Below are 23520 nucleotides of genomic sequence, written 5' to 3' on the forward strand. Positions count from 1 at the left end.
GCTGCCAGGACGAGGGAGAGGACGCGGCAGCAATGGCGCTTGAGGAGGAGGGCGCCCTCGAGAGCGGTTTCCCGGATCCATCTCTCTGGTGGAGGATGAACTGCCGACACGGGCGGAATTGAAACGTTGGTTTGCGGATTTAAAAAAGGACGTGCTTGAAAACAAAAGAGAAATTATGACCTCGATTGATGAAATAAAAGAAGAAACCGTGGACAATGGGAGACGGATCTTTGAGATGGAGTCCCGGATAGACGCACATGGCGAGGACACTAAAGTAGCCCGGGAGGCTCACTCCTCCTTACTTATTGAAATCGAGCAGTTAACAGACAAAGTAGAGGATCTGGAGAATCGCTCCCGCCACCAGAATTTAAGATTTTGTGGCAAACCGGAATCACCTGAACACCAGAACTGTATGGAGGTGATCACCCAGATAAGTAACATGTTGCTGAATGCAGACAGTGCTTCATCTGAAAATAACTCACTGACTATAAAGATCGATCGTGCACACCGTGCACTGGGGTCTGGACAGAGTAATAAACCGAGGGTCTTTATTGCATGCTATCATGATTTTCACATCAAAGACCGGATTGCCACCGCAGCTAGGAAACAAGCAAAGTGGAGCTGGAAGGGAATTGATATAATGACCTTCACTGATCTGTCACCAGCAACAATCCATAAACGCTAGGAAAATGAGGGTTATTACTGAGGTTCTTCGCAAGGACAGTGTACGTTACAGATGGCTCTTCCCTTTTGGGTTAATCTTTGCTTTAAAAGGAGTTACTCATCGGGTTAAAACAGTACAGGAAGCATCAACAGCACTTAAAGTTGCTGGATACACAGGATTTGATGCACAACCTGCTACTTCTAAAACACCATATAGAAGGGAAGATCCATCTAGATGGCAACGTATTGCCAAAAGAGGCCGCAGACTACGACGTAATCCAGACCATGAGGACTCCTCCAGGGATCAGACATGAGTATATATGGCCTATATTGGCTAATGTCTCTATTTGACAGAGTTAATGACACTTACTCTTACATCTCCAGTCCTGCAGTTTCACAGCTTTCAGAAAGATTTTTTACATGTAATATATACTGTGACTTAGAGTGCATCAGTTCATTCACCGGAGTTGCTTAATGGTTTATACATTTTCCAAGTATGTTTTTGGAGATTTTTTTTTACATTTTAGGAAAGTTACTTTTTTATATTCTAATTGTTTAGCTGCTGGGGGGGTCACTGATTTTGTTGGCGTGGCTGTCTCCTCTCTACATCTTGCAATGCAGTCTCATCGGGTGGGAGGCATTGCAAAGGGAAGGGGTTTATTTCTGGGGTGATTGTGGGACTGGGTTAGCACACTAATATAGGTTGGTTTTCAAGGGCAGCTTACAGAAATCTTATGCTTTATCACAATGTTATAGTGCATTACTTTGGTTAGACACCTTGCGAAGATAGTAGAGTGCAAAACACTATTCTTTTAATGAATGGCGGACACAAACATTTTCTCCCTAAATGTTAAGGGATTAAATTCTCCTTTAAAGCGGCATCGTTTATTTGCTGACTTATAACAATTCCACACCACAATAGCTTTTGTCCAGGAAACACGCCTCAAGCGTCGATAAGAATATTTATTAAAACATCACTTATATCCTCTTCAGTATTGGGCGGCATGCTCCAAGGTTCAAAAATATACAGAATGGGCATCCTGTTGGGAAAAGATTTTACATTTGAATTAATTTCCTCCATTCCGGACCCAGAAGGCAGATATCTTCTGTTAATTCTGGCTATAGCTGGAGAGAAATTCACCCTAGTTAATATTTATGCGCCCAATGTTGATCAAAGTTTATTTTTTGAAAAGGTATCTAAACTTATAGAAGAAAAAGCAGATGGACACATCATACTTGGGGGGTGGGGAACGTTAATATAACAATCAATCCTTCTCTTTTTAACTCCCTAGGACACTCCTCAGCCAAAGGTAAGGATCGACAAAAGCTTAAACTGTCTAAAGAGGCTAGATTTAGTCGATATCTGGAGGAATAGATATCCAAAATCCAAAAGCTATACCTTCTATTCCAGGGCCCATCAATCCCTCTCAAGAATAGATCTCTTGTGTGTGGATAGGGTTGCATTAACTGGATATCTCAGCCGCTTATTGAAACTATTACGTGGTCTGATCACCCGCCCACTAGAATGACACTTACCATCTCTCAATATGATAAGGGCAAACAATACTGGCGGCTCAATGACAGCTTACTAGAGAGCGAAGAATTTGTGGCCCAAATCCGCCGGGAGGTAACGGAGTACCTACAGTTTAACGATATGGAAGGTATATCTATGATGACCTTGTGGGACTGCCTAAAGGCTGTCATTCGTGGTAAAGTGATAGCTAGGGGGGCATACTTAAAAAAAAAAAAAATAAAAATCTAAAAACAAAGAAAGGATGGCTATTTTAGATCAACTCCACCGACTAGGGAAACTGCACCAAACATCTGGATCACACAGGGTTTTGACTCAAATTGATCACTGTAGGAAGACCTTGGAAATGTTGGATGCCGCTCAAATAGCCCACAAGTTGGAATTATGTAAACAGGTTCATTATGAAGGTGGCAATAAGGCGGGTAAACAATTGGCACATAAATTGAGATCTCAGCAGGCTCAAAATAATATAGTTAAACTTTAAAGACTAATCAGGTCAGATGCTGACTACCAATACAGATATTAGGTGACGTTTCCTGAGATTCTATACAGAATTATATAGAACTGATTCTAATATTACACTAGATCAGATAAATTTGTTCCTCGAATCTGTTGTTGCCCCAGCTACTAATACAACACAAAGAATCCTTAGATAAAGACATAACTGTAGCTGAGATGACTTGGGCCATAAAGAGCCTGAAAACGGGCAAATCTCCCGTTTAGACAGGTACACTGCAGCTTTCTATAAAAAAAAATTCATAGATATCCTCTCTCCCTTACTGGTAAGATTATTTAATTCATTGAAAGGACATACAAATTTGTCCACCTCATCCAATCTAGCAGGAGTCACACTAATAGCTAAATCGGGACGAGACCCCACGGTGTGTGGATCCTATAGGCCGATCTCCTTAATCAATCTTGACATGAAACTGCTAGCTAAAATTTTGGCCAACAGGCTCAATACTATCTTGCCAGATTTAGTGCATCCCGATCAATCAGGATTTATTCCTGGGAGCATGGCTTCCGACAATGTCTGGAAAACAGTAGATTCTATCTGGTGGGCCAAATCGCAGAAAATTCCATTTCTCTTATTAGCAGTAGATGCAGAGAAGGCTTTCGATTTTGTACATTGGCCTTTCCTGTTTCAAATGCTACAGGCTTATGGATTTGGGGAAACTTTTATTGGCTGGATCCAGAAACTATATACTGCGCCACAGGCCTGCTTGAGGGTTAATGGGGGTTACTCATTGCCCTTCAATGTGGGTTGGGGTACTAGACAGGGCTGCCCTCTTTCACCTTTACTTTTTGCTTTATTTTTAGAACCTTTTACTTCTAAGATTCGTAAAAATAACAATATTACTGGAATACAGGTGGGAGACTTTTTATCTAAACTCTCGCTATTCGTGGACGATATACTGTTTACAATAACTAATCCACTTAGCTCCCTTCAGGCGATTAGTGAAAGATTTCAAAATTTAGCCAAGTCTCAGGATTTAAAATCAAGTGGGACAGATCCGAACTGCTTAATATCTCAGTGACTGAAGATATAGTTGCACAAATCAGGCAAGCACACCCATTTCGCTGGGCTTCCACAAAACTTAAATATTTAGGGATTTATCTGGGTAATACGCAAGATTTATTTCAACTTAATTATCCCCCTTTAATGGCCAAAATTTGTAAAGAATTGGAAGAATGGGACCTGTACCATATCTCTTGGATTGGACGTTTAGCAGTAATAAAAATGAATATTTTCCCCCAGATGCTATATCTCCTACAGACTCTGCCAATAGAAGTACCGGCAAAAATTATTGATAAATGGCAATGGAGATTATTAAAATTTTTATGGAAAGAGAAATGTCCTTGAATAGCAAAAAGGATACTTATGATGCCTGAAGTCCAGGGTGGCATGGGGATGCCCAATCTGCATCACTACCAAGGAGCAGCACATTTGAAAGCTATATTAGACTGGCACAAAATTAAAGGCAAAAACCTTGGGTGATTATTGGAACAGGCATTAATCGGCTCGTTGCCCATCACTGCCGTTTTGTGGCAACCTCGAGATTCATGGACAGGGCCCCCACGACTCCCGGACACTGTTCAGCTCTCTTTGAAAACTTGGGACCACTGGAAGAAGCAGTTAGTGGGTCAAATAACTTATTTTCTTAGCACTTTTCTATTTCATAATCCTCATTTTAAGCCTGCTGATAATCTGCACTCCTTTAAGCACTGGTTAGAAAAGGGAATTACGCACTTGTCCCATGTTTATGAATCTGGAAGAATGATTCCATTTAGATTGTTACGAGAAAAGTATCAATTAAGCGACATCGATGTGTTCCCCTACTTACAATTACATCATTTTATAACGCATAAGGGTATCCTAGGGGATTTGGCTATGGGAATACCCTCCTTTGAAAGTTTGTGCAGACAAGCTGATAAATCTCATAAATCTATTTCCCGAATCGATCTGCTCATCTCTGAGGGGTTTCAATTAGAGTCCTCACCCATTAAAGCATGGGAGGGTGACCTACAGTGTTCTTGGACTACAGAGGACTGGAAACAAATATACACACAACTGGGGAAAGGTCTAGTCTCTGCATGCCACATAGAAAACTGTTTTAAACTGTTTTTCCGACTGTATATTACACCTGATAAATTGTCATATGCTCCCTGGAACTTCACACCAATGTTGGAAACTTTGCCGCTCTAAGGGCACATTTTTTCATCTTTGGTGGTGTCCTAAAATCCAACTTTTGTGGCAACAGGTATCCCAGCTGCGATGTGGTGCGCCTTACATACTTTTTCCAGGTATTATCTTCGGGATGTGCAGGCCCGGAAGGATGCAGCCTTTGCACGTGTGGTGTTAACTGGCCTGTGGGCAGCCTCCCATCCTAGTCAGGAGTAGCTTGGGTACATCCCACTGGTCCTGTGTCCATCTTTCTACATGCTAGGAAAGGAGAAATTACTACTTACCTGATTAATTTCGTTTTGCTTAGTGTAGACAGATGGACTCAGCTTCCCACCCTTAGCTGCCACATGGTTGGTTAATGATCTTCCTCTGGAGATATGTGTTCGGGGTTTACTGGTAAGTGTTCCTCCAGTCCTTATATTAGGGTACATACATTCATTACCTGAGTTCATTGTTTCCCGTTGGTTGAGTACCGAAATGGTTGATTGTTTTTAGTCAAGTTTTTTGCTAGTCTGTTCACAGTTGCCTTTGAAGAGAATACTGGTGGGCTGATGTAACTGCAGGAGTATATATACTGTTATGTCAGCTTGCTCTGTATTCATCTGCTGACAGAGGTCCTGCGTCATCTGTCTACACTAAGGAAAACAAAATTATCAGGTAAGTAGTAATTCCTCCTTGGTATCTCCTCGAGATCTGTAAGGCAGCAACATGTTCTTCTCCACATTCTTTTGTGAAACATTATTTGAATTTGCGAACTAAAGAGGCTGATTTTGCTGCAGAAGTACTGCATGCAGGTTTGGCAGTATCCTGCCCAGTTTAGGTGTAGCTTGGGTACATCCCACTCACCTGGACTGGTCTTCATGATAAAAAGGAAGGTGAAATTTACCCTTACTTGGTAATCTCCTTTCCTTGAGTTCAGGCAGACCAGTCTAGATACCTGCCTTCTCTGCCAAATTGTTTTCTTTGTATATTTCAGAAAACTTCATTTGCACAAAGAAAGTGAAAATATTTCATCTTGTTAGTTCAGTTTTGTATGAATTTTGTTCTCGTTTTTCTCTCTCTGTTTTTCTTAAGCACAAATGCTATATGAAGCCCCCCTGGTTTATTGGGTAAAGTTTGTTAGATTTTGCAGAATTTACTGCCATGCTGAGGTCATCACAGGAGCTTATAAGGAGTGACATTAGCAAATTTATTAATATTTGTCTCCATTTGCTGGTCTGCCTGGACTTGACGAAAGAAAATTATCAGGTACGGGTAAATGTCACCTTTCTTACCACACATACAATCTATAGTGGTTGTGCAGCCTCTCTCTCTTGATTTGTTTAGGGATCCTCAGTGCTGCATAGGAACAGCAGCTTGCTTTAGACTTGCTACAGAAGGTAAAGTAGAGATGCAGGCTGGTTACAGGATATCAGGCAAAGATTGCAGCTTCTATGTAGAAATCTTAAGATTGCTGAGTCGTCATAGAGATCTTTGGTCGGTTTCTGTCTTAAAGCACAGGAAGGAATGCAGGAAGCTTCTGCTTGGATACCAGTGGTGGCAAGGGTGTTGTCGGGTTGGCCTCAGGATGATGGCAGCTTCCTGATGATAGTAACAGCCCTGTTGATGTCTTGTGATTCTGCCTGGTTCTTGTGACCTGGATTTGCCACTATTGGAAACGGGATTCTGGGCTTGATGGACCTTTGGGCTGATACAGCATGGCAAATTTTATGTTCTTATGATCCTGGATTCTACTTTATGGCAAGTGAACAGGCAAGAGTAAGGAATCGTGCTTACTATGCACAGTGTTGTCCATAGATAGGATGAATTAATCATATATTTCTCATGCATATTCCTTGTGGTGGTCCTGGAAACCAGGCCTGTCTGTGACCCTTGAGGACCAAAGTTGGTCACCTCTAGCCTATGACTTTGGAGGTTTATTATTGTTTCCCTCTCCCTCTCCAGGAACTTTCTTTGGGGGTTGTGTGTGAGTGAGGCTGGGACTTAGCCCTGGTACAGAGTGTGAGCCCCTTCCTCTCGGGATAGGCCTGAGATAGGGTTACACATTACATAGAAATCCACTAACAAATCCTCTTTTCTGTGCCAAAGGAGGAGATAAAGTATCATGAAATATTCACATTTCTCCTTGTATTGATTCCTTATGGCTTTGATTTTTATGTTTTTGTATTGCTTCTATAGTAATAGCCTATTCATTCCATTGTTTGTGAGCCCTGAATAAATGTATATTTGACCTCTAAAGCATCTGTCAGTTGCTTAGGCACAGTCTGACAAATACTGATTTCTCAGTCTTTGCTTGTTGTCTCTTGAACATATGTATAAACATATAGAGGCAAGCCAACCGCAAACACTGGAAAAAACAAATAGTGGTGGCCAAAACAACAGCAAAAAAGAAATGTTTAAAACAACAGTATAAATTCTAAACTAATGTTAATAATATAAACTATGACTGACAGACTTCCATCCCTTAACTATGGACACTGTATAAAGTACTACTTTTAAGAATCTGCAACTGGACAATTATCTGTGAGCTCAAAAATTCACTTTATTTCATATATATATTAGGCATTGCTTATATTTATATTTATTGCTACGTTAAATAGTTATACTTCTTATATAAAATATTATATTTCTTTATTTATTACCAGTTAAAATATTATCACTTTATTTAGCACTATGTTAAATTGTCAACCAGTTATACTGTTCCATATGTTATACGGTTCCATGTAAAGCTCCGCTATCTGTTGAGCAGTTCTTCGTTTTATGTAAACCGGAGTGATTTGTAGTCCCTACTAGAACTTCGGTATATAAAAATTAAAAATAAATAAATATAAATAAATAAATTAATTTACAATGATAATAAAAACAATAGTAAAACATTTCAATTAAAACCCAACTTGGCCATGTCTCAGCTCGGATGCCTACTTCAGGGGTTATAAACTTGCATGGTTCTTTCACAGTAAACAAAAGACCAGTGATATGGACATGTGTGGGATAAAATTAGAGCACTTAAGCCAAAGGTTCAGTGGAGACAAATTACCGACAGCTCAAACTTTCAAGTGAAAATTGTCTGCTCTTTTTTCCAGCAATTGTGCATTAACACTGACAAATCCTCCAACTAGCCTCAATTGGTAGCTTTTAAAGCTTATTGGCAATATAATTTTAATGCTGCAATAGAAGAGTTCCCTAAATTCAGCCCTGCCTAGTGCTGCAAACAAGCACTGTTCTGCAACAAACTGTCCTTACAAAGTATGGGAGAACAGTCTTAGTAAATCAAGAACTATGTATCCTAGAAATAAAGAACCATGATTATACATGCAACAGGACTGAAAGCTATGTGTGGAGATTGGAGAAAGGCTATTGCTCTTTTTCTTTTAATTTCTTTGCATGAATGCCTCGTGTGTCAGTTTATTCTGGTTTGATACTCTGTTTTTGTCCTAGCAGGACACTGAACTGTACAAAGCCACAGCGAAGGATGACATTACCAAGTGGCAGAATGTTTTGAAGGCTCACAGCTCAGCTGATTGGCTAATTGTAGTTGTGGAAAGTGAAGCCAAAAAGAAAAACAAGACCAATATTCTTCCTCGAACCTCTATTGTGGACAAGATCAGAAATGATTTCTGTAACAAGCAGAATGACAGGTGAGTGCCTTCACTTGCTGGCTGACACTTAAGCTTGTCAGTAATTACACCTCTGTTAAACAAAAGGGCTTATTGTATGTTAACTGCTGAGTACATTAGTGCCACATTAAATCATAATTACATTAAAATAGAAATGTTTGATTACTTAATTTATATTGCTGTTGCTAACCGCAATGCACATTCGATAAGATCACAAGTGCCATGCAGGTTCTGACTTAAAGGTCCATTGAGCCCAGCATCCTGTCTGACAATGGTGAATTCTGAAAAGTAGATCCAATTTCTTGCTGCTCACACCTAGCGACACCTAGTTATAACTGCTTATGGACTTTTCTTCCAGGATCTTTTTAACCCAGCTGTACTAGTTGTTTTTATCATATCCTCTGGCAACAAATTCCAAAGCTTGAATGTGCATCGAGTGAAAAAAAAAAAACTTTCTTCTTCATACAGTCAGATGAGTCCAAACAAATGGGTTGTGCACACCAACCAGCAGATGGAGATAGAGAGCAGGCTTGCTGATGCCACTCCTTGTATACGTCTGTGCTGACATCAGCCTGCCAGTATTCTCTATCTCCAGCAGATGGTGGACAAGCTTCCTGTGCTGGAAGTGAAGGCCAGGTGAATAGAAAAGTTCTGGTGCACAACTCCTGAGGTGACAGATGAATTCTCCCTTCCTCAGTTGATTGGCCTTAAACCGAAGAGGATGACTGTGGTTGGCAGTTCCTGAGGTGACAGTTTCAGGCTCCCTCAGTGGAGAACTGCTGGAGACCAGAGGGCTACTAGTGTGAGTACCTGGTTCCCTCTCTCTCCTTCCCACTCCCCTTCCATTTTCCGCCTTCTGCTCTACTCTCCTTGAGTATTCAGAGCCAATTCATCCAAAAACCTGTGCTTCCTCCTTCAGTGGTGTACTCTAGAACCAAGGGGTTCCAGGGGGACTGATAAGCTTTTCCACTCTCTTCCTCCCCTTCCTGCCTTTTTTGCTACTCTTTAAAGTCTTAAGTGTTTCTGGCTTCAGTAGTAAAGTAAAGAAAAACACCCCCACACACAAAGGGGAATACTAGTTATTGAGCTGCCAGAGGTTTTGTGGCAACTGGAGAGCAGCGGGGCTGACCTCTGGGCAGTAGACACAGACTGCATTTCAGTATTTTGGGCTGCAGGCAGTGCCTGCACAGGGGAATGAAAAGCCGGCGCTCTGCATAGCATGCAGTCTTAATGCAGTGCCTTGGAAGGTGTGCTCTGAATTCTGCCAGGGGGATGGAACAATTCAGGTAAATCTTCCCATCCTTTCAGTGGGGGTTCTGTGGCCGGCAGCATTGGTGGGTTCTCCCCCCCCCCCCCCCCCCTCTCCAGGCTGCAAGTAATGGTTGGGGGCACCAGTGGCCATTTTGAAAATGCGTGAAAATGACGGGCGCTCATCAGCGATCTGGTGTTATCTGAGGTGTCTCTTTATTGGAGATGGCGTGTGACTCGGTGGCGAGCATGATGACAGTACAAGCAAAATGCGGAAAAGAACCATGCTCTGCTCAGCATCTAGTCTGAGGAAAGTAGTTGATATTGCCAGGATTTCCGTGAAGTTTGCGACTGCCATTGAAAGATGTCTGCAGGGTAATCGCAGGCTGAGACCTTGTTCAGGCTACACTTTCCCGCTGGAGCCCAGGTTTCAGAAGGAGTTCTGGCATCCATTTTGTTGTAGCGGGGCACCAATTTGGGGGGGGGGGGGGGGGAATATGACCCTCCTGCCCTGAGCCAAGAGAAGGTACTCTTTAAATACCATGGTGGTTCCTAAATCCACAGTGGTTCCCTGAGCCCAGAAAGCATGTTTTCAGTTTTTGCAGTGGCTTCCACATCACAGCAACTGTTACAATCGGGCATCCTCATTCCATATTGGATGCTTCTTGGCTCTGGGCAACTATTTTGCAGGACATTTCCAAAGTTTGCGAGCCTTTATAGGGGTAGAATGCAGTTGCAGGACCTGCCTCTGATTCTTAGTATCCCTACTGTACCGGGGAAGCGCACGCCGGCCGACTGTAAACTACTTCTGGTCCAGGGTTCAGTAAGTAGTTAAAAAACCCATAGGTTGCTGGGACGGGTTTAGGGAGTGGGGAGGAGAGGGGAAGAGGGAGGGAGTTTAGGCAGGGGGGTAGGGAAGTTAATTGGAGCGGACTGGGAGGGAACGGGGAAGGCCTGATTGTGTTGCCGCACATAACTTACTAAAATTCCTACCCTTGCGCGTGCCGCCTGCACATGTGTGCGTGGCCCGCGGATTTTATAACATGCGCGTCCATGTGCGCACGCACCTTTTAAAATCTACCCCAAAGTGTCTTTAATTTTAAGCCGTTAAATGCTTGTTTAGGTCTGCTAGCAGATGGTGGAACCTCCCTTGTTCCCTGTAGACTCCATTAAGCTTGTGAAAGTCCTGCTTGAATCCATAGGAGAATAAGGAATTTCATTTTCCTAGGGTGGATGTCTTGGTGGCACTTGATGTGCAAAAAAAAAAAAAAAAATAGGCTGTCTCAGAAGACTTGGGACAGTATTTCCACCATTAGAGCCAAGGACTGTGTGTCTAGCTGGGATCAAATACTCTGGCCTGCTCCTTGGCCAAAAGAAACTGCTGAACCATTCTTGATAATGGTTCAGCGGTTTCTCTGGAGATGCCTCTGATCAGCAGTCTCTGTCTGACTGATTTGGCTAGGCAGCCCTTCAGGGACAGCTTTGTTGGTGAAGAGCTAGAGAAGTTTGTAAAGGCATGGGGCAACTGTAAGGTTCCACCTTGAAATCTTTTTCCTTTCCATCTATGAAAGGAGGTAAGAGTAGTAAGGGGGGCTTTGGCTTCAGAGCAACGCAGTGAGTGCTTGGGAGTCCTATTTCAGGTTACAGAGAGAGGTGGCTGTTTTGTCTCTCTTCTTTCAGAGGTGGACCCAAATTATGGTGGATCAGTGGGTCCCAGAGTTAATAAATCGTTATTTTTTTACAATTCCCCAGTTTTAACTCTGCCACCTTTTTGGTTTCCTTTGTCTTTCGACCATGGGAAGGCAGGTAGTAGAACTATTCTGCAGCGGCTCTTTGAATCAAAAGTTGTGCTTCTGTTCCAGGAAGGGCGAAGACACTATTCCATTTTCTCTATTTATTCTGTTGCTTTATTTCCATGGTGGCTTTTTGTCACACCCTGGACCTGATGTGGTCCCCAGCTTGTTGAAGATAGCCCGCTTCAAGATGGAAACCTTAAGATCAGTATTCAGGTTGGTTCACACAGGGGAATGTTTGACTGCTTTAGATTTAACGGGTGTTTATTTTTGTTTTCCAATCTGGAAGGATCACCTGTGTTTCCTGAGATTTGTGGTGTAGGTCGCCATTTTCAGTTTCAGATGTTATTCTTTGGGCTAGTGACAGAACTGAGAATCTTCTCTGAGGTGATAGTGGTATTGGCTATAATATTGCACAACGAAGGGGTTTTGCTGTATCCTTTGTATGATTGCCTGATTAGAGCAAAGTCCTTTCAAGAGAGCTTTCTGCTCCTCAGTGAGTGGTCCAGTTGTTGCTGGGTTTGGGAGAGATTGTCATTTTCTTTCCAAAATCAATTTTCAGTCTTCTCATACACTGGTTTTCTGGGGAGCTGAGCAGCAGTTTTCTGGTCTTCTGCCTCATTAAGGTGTTCATATGCCAGGGTCCAAAGTCTTGCTAGTATCGGATACATTTTTCTTATTGTTTGGCCATTTAAAGGGCACATTTAGTCAGGAATGGCTATTCTCAGGCCATAGTGTCTACACTCCCGATTAGAAAATTTTCCATTTCCTTGGTCTCTATGCTTATTGAGGAATTTTTTGATGTTCTGGGCATCATAATGCTCCTGGAAACATATCAAGAAGGAGCCCAGAGTTTTAGGACGCGCTCTACCTTGGACATTCTTGAGAAGACGGTATATCAAGGGGCTATGCTCAATGTTTAAACTACCCATCAGCCTTTCATATGCCGATACATGTAAAATCTGACCAAGGAGTTGTTGGGGCAGCTTCTTTAAAAGTACCATGGCTCTCTAAAGCTACTAGTGTCTAGGTGCTGGAGTGTGGAAAACTGGCCTATGTTGTTTTGAATACCAAGAATCTCTTTGATAATAGGGTCAAGGAAATGGTGGCTCCGTGATAAGGCTGCTGTACCCATTATCCACAGCTGTGGGATGCTGAAAAGGGAGACACTTCCTGCCACTCACTTGCCTCTGTCTGCAGCAGGGTCCTCAATCTTGCCTCAGGTAGCAGTGGGTACAAAAGCCATAGCTAGCCAAGTCCCTTGGGGCTTTACTGGATTGTGGAGTGCATTGTCCAAATTCCAATGTCTGTGTTGGGGAACCTTCTGATCAATGGGAGAATGAGGTTTTAAGCAACAATCAGAAGAGGAGGGTATGCCTATTCAATACTCCTCCAAATCTCCCACCAAGGAGTACCTGGATAGCCTCTCAGCAAGCCTCTTAGCCCATGGGGGTCGAACCTTGTTGACCAGGAGTAAGAGGATGTGATTCTCTTTCAAGTATTTCCCGATCTCCAAGTGTAAGGTGGGGGGCACGCAATCCTGCTGATATTTAATAAATAACTGATAAAGGAGAGCTAAAAATAATTTCCCTCTGCACCCTGATTCCTTTTCTAGAAAAGAGGGGCTGGCTATATGTTCCCTAGACATAAGGGATGCTTACAACCTTATAGAGATCTTTCAAGCTCTCAGGAAATATCTCAGATTCATGTAGGGAAACAGTATCTCCAGTATCACGTGCTTCCTTTCGGCCTTACATTAGCACCTTACGTGTTTACAAAATGCCTTGCGGTGGTGCCTGTGCACCTACAAAAATTAAAGGGTGTATCTTTATGCCTGCCTTGCTGATTGGCTAGACAGGAGCATATCTCAAGGAGGTGCCATAGAATTAAAGAGCAGAACCATCTGGTTGCTGTAATTGCTAGTGTTCATTATCAATTACCCCAAATCCCATCTGAGCCCATCGCCTCAATAAGAGTTTTATAAGAACTATGATAGGTCCAACTTGGGTGAAAGCCCTTCTTCTGCAAGAGAAGATTAACACATTGCTGTGGAGAGATTAAGAATGAGTCAGCTAGCATCAGCAAGTTGTTGGTCATTATGGCTATTCCTATGGCATATCTTCACAATAAGAGTCTAGTGAACCCTAAGATTTCAGTGGATGCCAGACACCTTAGTATCTCTGGGACAGCATCTTCATCACCTAGTCTTTGAGGAATTCTCTGTCCTGGTGGATGATTCATTCCATATTTCTCTGGTACAAAACTACCCTAACAGATGTGTCCAACTTGGGTTGAGGGGCTCCACACCCAGAGTTTCTGGTCTGCTTAGGAGAAATTTCACCAGATAAACTTCTTTGAGCTAAGGGCAGTAAGGTATGCTCTGAAGGCTAGGGTTTGATTGGCCAACTAATTTGTCCTTGTCCACACAGAAATACAGGTAGTCTTTGAGGGAGGGAGGGGAACAGGATTGTACATCTGGCAAGAAACGGTCCAGATATGGTACTGTGACCATCTTTCAAAGAATGGTCCTCAGAGCAATGTATCTGGTGAGTGAGGTAACCTTTTGATGGACAGATTATTGGGTCCTGGAACCCTTCTAATATTCCCTGGATAGCAGACCAGATATTCTGCCCAAGGAGCACACCTATGGTAACTGCATATCCTTTGAACATAAAGATCTCTGATCTTCTTTTACAATATAGGAATGTATGGCAACTAAGTTTTGATACCTTCGCTTTAGATTGGGTTCAGGGCTTTCTGAAAGCATATCCTCCAATTATTCTGGTTGCAGGACCTTATGAAAACCCAGAGACCAAGGAATTATGATCCTCATAGGCCCTACTGGCTGAGACATATTTGGTTCCCACTCCTTTGAGAGATGTCCAACAGGAATCCATTCAATTTGTGGAATTCCTTTACACTGATCACTTGGGATTGGGGCTGCTATGCTACCCTAGCATTGGGTATCTGGTTTTCACAGCCTAGACATTGAAAGGATAGTATTGCAGCCCCTGAATCTGTCCAGAGATGTTTCTCATATTATTCTGGCTTCCAAGGAATATTTCATGAGGAAATCCTGTGTTGGAGTGGAAGAATTTGGTTGTGTGGTGTGAGAAAAGCCCTAGATTCTTTCTCCTGTTTCACACAAAAATTGTCTGAGTACCTTTTACATCTCTTCAAAACGGGTTTGAGAACCAAGACAGGGTTTACCTCAGTGCAACTGGTGCTGATCACCCAATAAAAAAGGTAAATCCATCTCCGTCCACCTTTAATTGTCCGTTTCTTGAGGGACTTGCTTCATTTGAAGACTCCCATCTGTTATGTCATGGGACCTCAGTGTGGTGTACTCCCAATTGATAAAAGCTCCTTTCGAGCCTCTGGACTCTTGTGAGCTGAAGTACCTGACCTGGAAAGTCATTTTTTGTGGCAGTCACTTTGGCATGCAGAGTCACTGAGCTTCAGGCCCTAGTCACTTATCCACCCTATATAATGGCTTTCATGATATAATGGTTCTGTGCCTGCATCTTAAGTCTCTCTGACTCATGTGTTGAAGTACAGAAATATGAATGGACTTAAGAACATGCCATCCTGGGTCAGACCAAGGGTCCATCAAGCCCAGCATCCTGTTTCCAACAGTGGCCAATCCAGGCCATAAGAACCTGGCATGTACCCAAAAACTAATTCTATTCCATGATCCGTTGCTAATAATAGCAGTGGCTATTTTCTAAGTCAACTTAATTAATAGCAGATAATGGACTTCTCCTCTAAGAACTTATCCAATCCTTTTTTAAACACAGCTATACTAACTGCACTAACCACATCTTCTGGCAACAAATTCCAGAGTTTAATTGTGCGTTGCATGAAAAAGAACTTTCTCCGATTAGTTTTAAATGTGCCACATGCTAATTTCATGGAGTGCCCCTAATCTTTCTATTATCTGAAAGAGTAAAAAACCGATTCACATCTACCTGTTCTAGACCTCTGATGATTTTAAACACCTCTATCATATCCCCCCTCAGCCGTCTCTTCTCCAAGCTGAACAGTCCTAACCTCTTTAGCCTTTCCTCATAGGGGAGCTGTTCAATTCCCTTTATCATTTTGGTCGCCCTTCTCTGTACCTTCTCCGTCGCAATTATATCTTTTTTTGAGATGCGGCGACCAGAATTGTATACAGTATTCAAGGTGTGGTCTCACCATGGAGTGATACAGAGGCATTATAACATTTTCCGTTTTATTCACCAGTTTATTCACCAGTTTAGATTGCAAGGCAACTGTAGCTTTCTATTTGGGGTGGACTGAAACCCTCAGGTAGTCCACCCAGTTTTCTGTTTTGTTTCACATCAATAGCTAAGTGCTCTGTCTATTTGGCTAGCAGATTACATTCTGTTATGCCCATGTGGGCCTGGATCTGGTGGGGCCTCTCGGTGTTCAAATGTTAGAACCTTGATTGAGTTGGTAACCCACCTGAGAGACCTCCATGGAAGAGATCTGCATAGCCGTGATGTGGAGTTCTTGCCACACATTTACATCTCACTACTGTTTTGACAGGAACTCCTGATGTGACAGTAGTTTTGGCCAGTCTGTACTACAGAGTTTCTTTAAAGTGTAGAACTCAACTCAATCCCTCTTAGGGCCTGTTATTTTGGTTCCAGACTGCCACTAAAAAACGAAAATGTTAGGATGGTCTGTCTGCACCAAAAAGTCTTGCCTGTTGACATTATTTTGGGATTTGGTTCCTTCCACCCCCTTCTTTTTTTTTTTTTGTTTTTGTCTGGGGCAACATATAGATTGATATTCCCCCTTTATGAGGACTGACATCCTGCTTCTCTGATAAAGCAGACTTGCTTACCTGTAATAAGTGTTCTCTGAAGACAGCAGGATGTCAGTTCTCAAAAAATCCTCTGCCTCCTCTTGGAGCTGGTTTCTTCAAGTCATAAGAACAGAAGTTGCTAGGAGTCCAAGATGGCTGCCGATTAGAGTGGACGCACACAATCTCGCTCCGCGAAAATTTTACTAGTTGCCTTATTGCTTGAAATTTTTTCCTGAAATTCCTCACACAAAAAGGAAGGCAAAAGCAAAATTATCCGTTACCTCTACGCCCAATATTGGATACAAGACAGCCGCGAATCGTGATGATGTTTGCCTGACCCGTGCAGCAGCTACCGGAGGGAGGAACCGCGGGAGACATTGACATTGAGCAGACGCCGAGCTCCATGGCAGAAGGAATATCCCTCAGTCCTGGTGTTCCGACTATCCCGGAACCACCATCGAGGATATTTGGAGATGCAGCTGCAGATTGGAGAGAAGAGCAAATGGCTTCATTAAGAGCTATAGCCCCGAGAAGGGATGTGGATGTATCACTGTCTTCGGTGAGCCCTGTTTACAGGGTTCCACGGGCTTTGAAGCTGGAGCAAGACTACATCATGGCGGAGACAGGGACCCATTGGAACCAGGAAAAAGTGAACCAGAGGTACATGTAATTTGTAAAACGTCGTTGGTTAAGCCTCCCATAATAACTTTGGATACAATATGGAAAGTTTTGGTCTCAATGGATAATTCCATAAATACTTTGAATGTTATGTTAAAAGAGAACTTACAAAATATTAAGAAATTAGATTCCAAGGTAACAACGTTGGAAAACACTTTGAAAGATATGGAGCAGAAAATTAAAAAGGTGGAAGAAGTTTAAATTAACCTTGTTAAGTCAGAGTATTTGCTCTAACAGAATGGAAAAATTGGAAAATGAAATTAGAAGAGTTAACCTGAGAGTACTAAATTTTCCAAGATTGAAAGCAGTATCCCCACGAGAACTGTTTAAAAGTTATCTTATAAATGCTTTGAATTTTCCTGTAGAAGGGATTCCTGCTATATCTAAGATATACTATATACCAAGGATTATGGAAAAAAAGGAAGAGTTATAACGACGAGAAGAACAAGAAACATCTTTAATTTTACCGCTTTGTTGGATTTAACTCTAGAGATGGTCATAGAAACTCAAGACACTTTGGTCTCTTTTGTGTTCGCCACAGAGAGAGACTCAGTTTTAAGATTTTTTTTTCTCAGGAATCAAGAATATAACTTTCATGGCCATAGAGTTTGGATATACCCTGACGTGACAAAGAATACCCAGGAAAAAATTTCTACAGATGAAGAATGAAGTTATAGCAAGGGGGTCGAGATTTATTCTTCGCTTCCCCTGCAAATGTATTATAGTTTATCAAGAATCTAGATATATCTTCTTTGACCCTCTACAATTAAGAGTATATCTGGACTCACATTCCTGAGACAGTTTCAATGGGTTTGGTGCTTAGAAATGTATAACATGGGTCACACTCTAAAAGGATATTTTATAGTTATAGGAATATTACCTTTTGATAACTGCTCTGTTTCTTGGACTCCCAAATTTCCTATTACTTTTCAGATAAGAGATTATATTGTTACTCTTAAGATGTATTAATTTTTTTTTGAATGAGATGTATTTGTACTATCTGATATTCTTAGAACAAATGTTCTGTAAGAATTGTTGAAATTTCAATAAAAATAAAATTAAAAAAACAAAACATAAGAAGCTGCCACACTGGTCAGACCAAGAGTCCATCAAGCCCATCATCCCTTTTCCAGCAGTGGCCAATCCAAGTCACAAGTAGTTGCGATGGAGAAGGTACAGAGAAGGGAAACCAAAATGATAAAGGGGATGGAACAGCTCTCCTATGAGGAAAGGCTGAAGAGGTTAGGGCTGTTCAGCTTGGAGAAGAGACGGCTGAGGGGGGATATGATAGAGGTCTTTAAGATCATGAGAAGTCTTGAACGAGTAGATGTGACTCTGTTATTTACACTTTCGAATAATAGAAGGACTAGGGGGCATGCCATGAAGTTGGCAAGTAACACATTTAAGACTAATCGGAGAAAATTCTTTTTCACTCAACGCACAATAAAGCTCTGGAATTTGTTGCCAGAGGAGGTGGTTAGTGCAGTTAGTGTAGCTGGGTTCAAAAAAGGTTTGGATAAGTTCTTGGAGGAGAAGTCCATTAATGGCTATTAATCAATTTTACTTAGGGAATAGCCACTGCTATTAATTGCATCAGTAGCATGGGTTCTTCTTAGTGTTTGGGTAATTGCCAGGTTCTTGTGGCCTGGTTTTGGCCTCTGTTGGAAACAGGATGCTGGGCTTGATGGACCCTTGGTCTGACCCAGCATGGCAATTTCTTATGTTCTTAAGTACCTGGCAAGTACCCAAAACATAAAGTAGATCCCATGCTTGTAATGCCAGTTATAGAAGTGGCTATTCCCTAAGGCAACTAGATAAATAGTAGTTAATGAATTTCTCCAAGAACTTCTCCAAACCTTTTTTAAACTCCAGCTAGACTAATTGCCCTAACCACATCCTCTGGCAACAAATTCTAGAGCTTAATTGTGTGTTGAGTGAGAGAATTTTCTCCGATTAGTTTTAAATGTGCTACTTGCTAACTTCATGGAGTACTCTCTAGTCCTTCTATTATCTGAAAGCATAAATAACCAATTCACATTTACTCATTCTAGACCACATGATTTTATAGACCTCGTATCATATCCCCCCCTCTTCTCCAAACTGACTAGCCCTAACCTTTTAGCCTTTCCTTATAGGGGAGTCATTCCATCCCCTTTAACATTTTGGTCGCACTTCTCTGTACCTTCTCCATCACAACTATATTTTTTTTGAGGTGTGACAACCAGAATTATACACAGTTCTCAATGTGTGGTCTCACCATGGAGCAATACAGAGGCATTAAGACATTTTCTGGTTTATTCATCATTCCCTTCCTAATAATTTCTAACATTCTGTTTTCTTTTTTGATTGCTGCAGCCCATTGAGCTGACAATATTAATGTATTATCCATTATGACACCTAGATCTTTTTCCTGAGTAGTAGCTCCTAACATTGTGTAACTATAGCATGGGTCATTTTTTCCTATTTACATCAGCTTGCACTTGTTCACATTAAATTTCATCTTCCATTTGGATGCCCAATCTTCCAGTCTTGCAAGGTCCTCCTGCAATTTATCACAATCCGCTTGTAATTTATGACTGCTCTTCAGACAGAAATTATTTCCAGATGCAGTTGTCAGCAAAATCCAAGTGGTTATTTGATAAAGATCTTACATTTATTTTTTTCTTATTTATTTGTTATAACTTTATTACATACTAGTCATCTACCAAAGACTTCCAAACATGGTACAATAATAAATAACGTAACATATAAATCCTCACAGGTCCACCCAAAACACATGAAAAAGTATAATTCCTCTGTATAACACTACACGTCTCTAGCCTAGCAAATTAAAGTTGTGTTTTACAAATTAAACAGCCTCAAAATTAAGTGAATACTAAGATAACACTTCAACTAAACTACTTAGATTAATTTCCAGTTTCTATCTTTGCAATTATGAAAAAAGACAGGATTTTGCTGCTTTTCAAAACTATCAGCTCCTAATCTTACTTCCAGTGGAACTTTGTTCCTTCCACATTTCTGGGCCAAATTATCAAAGTGCTGTGCATTTAGTATTGAAAGACCCTTGTTCTTTAAAGCCTGGAAGCACCAAGAGGGCTCTCACTAGCTCATAAGATTTTCCTAAGTCAGTCAAATAAGTTGGCAACCCCATATATGTTAATGAACTGCTTGTATTTTCTCCTGGTGTTGAGAACAGAATGCAAACAGTTAGTGTTAACATTGCTATACATCCAGTATCTTGCAGCATTTGTGGTTCGGTCCCTTGTTCTGCTTTGTCCAGATTCCATTTCTGGCTTTTGGACTTTTTGCCTGGCCTAACATTTCCTGCAGGACATACTGTAACATAGTCCCAATTTGAGTGATTATATAAGGTGCACTGTAACATTGTATATTTTCTCTGTAAGGAGGTGCTGTGTATGTCCTCCCTAGAAGTGCTTTCTGTTTTCTTAGGTGTGTTGTGCTCTCGGACCCTCTGAAAGACACCTCTCGCTCTCAGGAATCCTGGAACGCCTTTCTGACAAAGCTGCGCACGCTGCTTCTAATGTCCTTCACCAAGAATCTGGGGAAGTTTGAGGATGACATGAGAACCCTGAGAGAAAAGAGAACCGAACCGGGCTGGAGTTTTTGTGACTACTTCATGGTGCAGGTACTCCCTCAAAAACTGGGCGTTTGGATCTCTGAATAAAGTACCTACTGTTTTCCTGAGTATAAGGAGGTATCCAGGCTTTGGCAAAGATCAGTCCTATAACTAGTTCTATTCAGTATTTTCGTAACTGATATTATTGGTCGGCTAGTATCAATATTATGTCGTCTTTGTACACATCACAGTAAGATCTGCAACAGGGTTAGCCCTTCAGAGAGAGAGGAAAAATATGGAGCAATATCCAAGAAAGCTTAAGGGTGTAGTCGAGAATCTAGTGGCTAAGATTTTGTGTGGGAAAAAATGAACTGATAGGCATGTGGGTTACAGAAAGTCAGGAGAGAAATGCATAATAAAGAATAAAATACTAATGTGCACCAAACAGGAGAAAGACCTTGGTGGTCATATCTGATGATTTCAAGATAGCAAAACTGTGTGATGAGGCAGTTGCCCAAATCAGAGGAAATGTGCATAAGGAGAGAGATAATCAGTACAAATGAGAAGGGAAAGCATGCAGAAACATGGCTATGTGAATGCTTTCTGACATAGTTTTGTAGAAGAGAGTGTAGGAAGGGGAGTATGCAAGTAAATGGGTGTAGTTATGAACTATGGATATAAAGTGGAGAGTTGAGCGTGGGACGTGCCTGATTGTATGTGTAAGGAGATATGGATGAGGGTTTGTGTGTGTGAAGTGAGTAGGGAGAGAGTGTGAGTGTGTTGGAGGCAGATGCCTGTGGGATGTATGTGAGGTTAGTGTGGAAGAGTGTCTGTCTCTGGGTGTGGGAGTTTGGGAGTAGTCAATGTGTGGGAGGATTGTGGGGTCTGGGTGTTCATGTTGATGGGGGCACATGTAGGATATGTATGTGGAGAAATGGGAATATACTGTGAGTGGCAGTTGTATGTGGCAGGGTATGGTGTGAATGTTGGGTCAGACCAAGGTCCATTGAGTCCTGTATCCTGCCTCTGACAATGGCCAGTCCAGATTGCAAATACCTGACAGATCCCATAAAGAAGGTCTGTTTCTTATTACTCACTTCCAGAGTTAGTAATAATTTTCTTTTGTCTACCTGGCTAATAATGTATTACGGATTTTTCTTCCAGCAACTTGTCCAAACCTCTTTTAAACCCTGCTGTACTATTTGCCATGGTTACATCCTCTGGCATCAGATTCTACAGCTTGATTGTAAGCTGAGTGAAACAGTACTTTATATGATTTGTTTTAAATTTTCTGGTTGTTAGTTTCATCAAGTGTCCTAATTTTAATATTTTTGAAAAGGCAAACAACTAACCTTTATTTACCTGTTTCCTCCACTCATGTTTATAAACTCCCATCATGTCCCTTTCTCAGCTGTTTCTTTTCCAATCTGAAGAGCCTTAGCCTATCTTAAAAAAAAAAGCAGTTCCATCCCCTTAATCATTTTTGTTGCTCTCCTCTGCACCTTTTTCACTCTGTCTTTTTGAGATGGGCTGATCTGAACTGAAGACAATATTCAAGGTATGGTCACATTATGGCTCAATACTGAGTCAGTATATCTTCTCTTTTATTCTCCTTTCCTTTTTGGATCATGCCTAACATTACATTTGTTTTCTTGACTGCCAAGGATTTCAAAGTATTGTCCACAAGGACTCCAAGGTCTTTCTCCTGAGTAGTAACTCCCAATACAGAACCCAGCATTGTAGTTGGGATTATTTTTCCCTATGTACATTACTTTGACCTTTTCCAAATTACATTCCATCTACCCTTCAGCTGCAGAGTCTTCTGGTCTCACAAGATCCCTCTGCAGTATCTCACAATTTGCTGTTCTTTTAACAACTTTGAATAATTTTGACTCATCTGCAAATTTGATCACTTCATTCAACAATCACTTTTCCAGATCATTTCTGAATATGTTAAACAGCACAGGTCCCGGCACTGATTCCTGTGGTATTCCACTAATAACTTTTCTCCATTTGGAAAACTGCTGTTTTCCTTTTAACCAGCTACCTATCCACAGTAGGAAACTGCCTCCTATCCAATGACTTTTTAATTTCCTGAGGAGGGAACTTTTGTCACATGCCTTCTGAAATTCCAAATATGTATTATCAACCAGTTCAGCTTTATCTACACGTTTGTTTTATATTTTCAAAGAAATCTAAGACTTCCTTTGCAAAAAACATGTTGATTTTTTCCCCCTTAAGCCATGTCTGTCTATCGTCGATTTTGTTTTTAAAAATGGATTCTACCATTTTCCCGTTTCCAGCATCAGGCTTACCAGTCTAATTTCTTGGATTGCTTCTGGAGCCCTTTTTAAAAATTGGCTTCACATTGGCTATCTTCCAATCTTCAGGAATCATGGCTGTATTACTAGTAACAGGTTAGCAGTTTTTATGTTAGTTATTTTAGGTTCCCAAATCTGTCCTGGAGGACCCCCCAGCCAGTCAGATTTTTAGGATATCCACAATGAATATGCATGAGATAAATTTGTATGCACTTACTCCATAGCATGCAAATTTTAACTCATGCATATTCATTATGGATATCCTGAAAACCTGGCTGGGGGTCCCCCCGGACAGATTTGGGAACCTCTAGAATTCTGGGGTAGATTGTATTCAGTCCTGATGATTTGTTACCTCTTTGGTTTGTCAATCTGATCTATTAAATCCTCATTGTCACAAATATTTTTCAGTTGCTCAGAATCTCTACCATTAAAGAATGTTTCAAATGTGATATGTTCCCAGCATCCTTTTCAGTAAAGACAAGGCAAAGAATTCATTCACTTTTTCTATTTTCTGTCCCTCTGCTTTTTCCTTTTGCCTCCTGGTCATGTAGCAGCCCAACACGCTCTTTGCTTCAAATATACTTGAAAAAATTGTT

General features: G+C 41.3%; 1 protein-coding gene across 2 annotated transcripts in view; it reads left to right on the forward strand.

Annotated features, from left to right (window-relative positions):
* TRAPPC10 (trafficking protein particle complex 10) overlaps positions 1-23520 on the forward strand; it is a 269076-nt gene that overhangs the window by 56006 nt on the left and 189550 nt on the right. For both annotated transcript variants that reach the window (XM_029577817.1, XM_029577818.1), the window contains exons 4-5: positions 8322-8518; positions 20477-20672. In XM_029577817.1, coding sequence (XP_029433677.1) covers positions 8322-8518; positions 20477-20672 — 393 coding nt within the window. The remainder of the gene's footprint in view (positions 1-8321; positions 8519-20476; positions 20673-23520) is intronic.

This window comes from Rhinatrema bivittatum, chromosome 15, assembly GCF_901001135.1.
Source record: "Rhinatrema bivittatum chromosome 15, aRhiBiv1.1, whole genome shotgun sequence".
Taxonomy (NCBI): Eukaryota; Metazoa; Chordata; class Amphibia; order Gymnophiona; family Rhinatrematidae; genus Rhinatrema; species Rhinatrema bivittatum.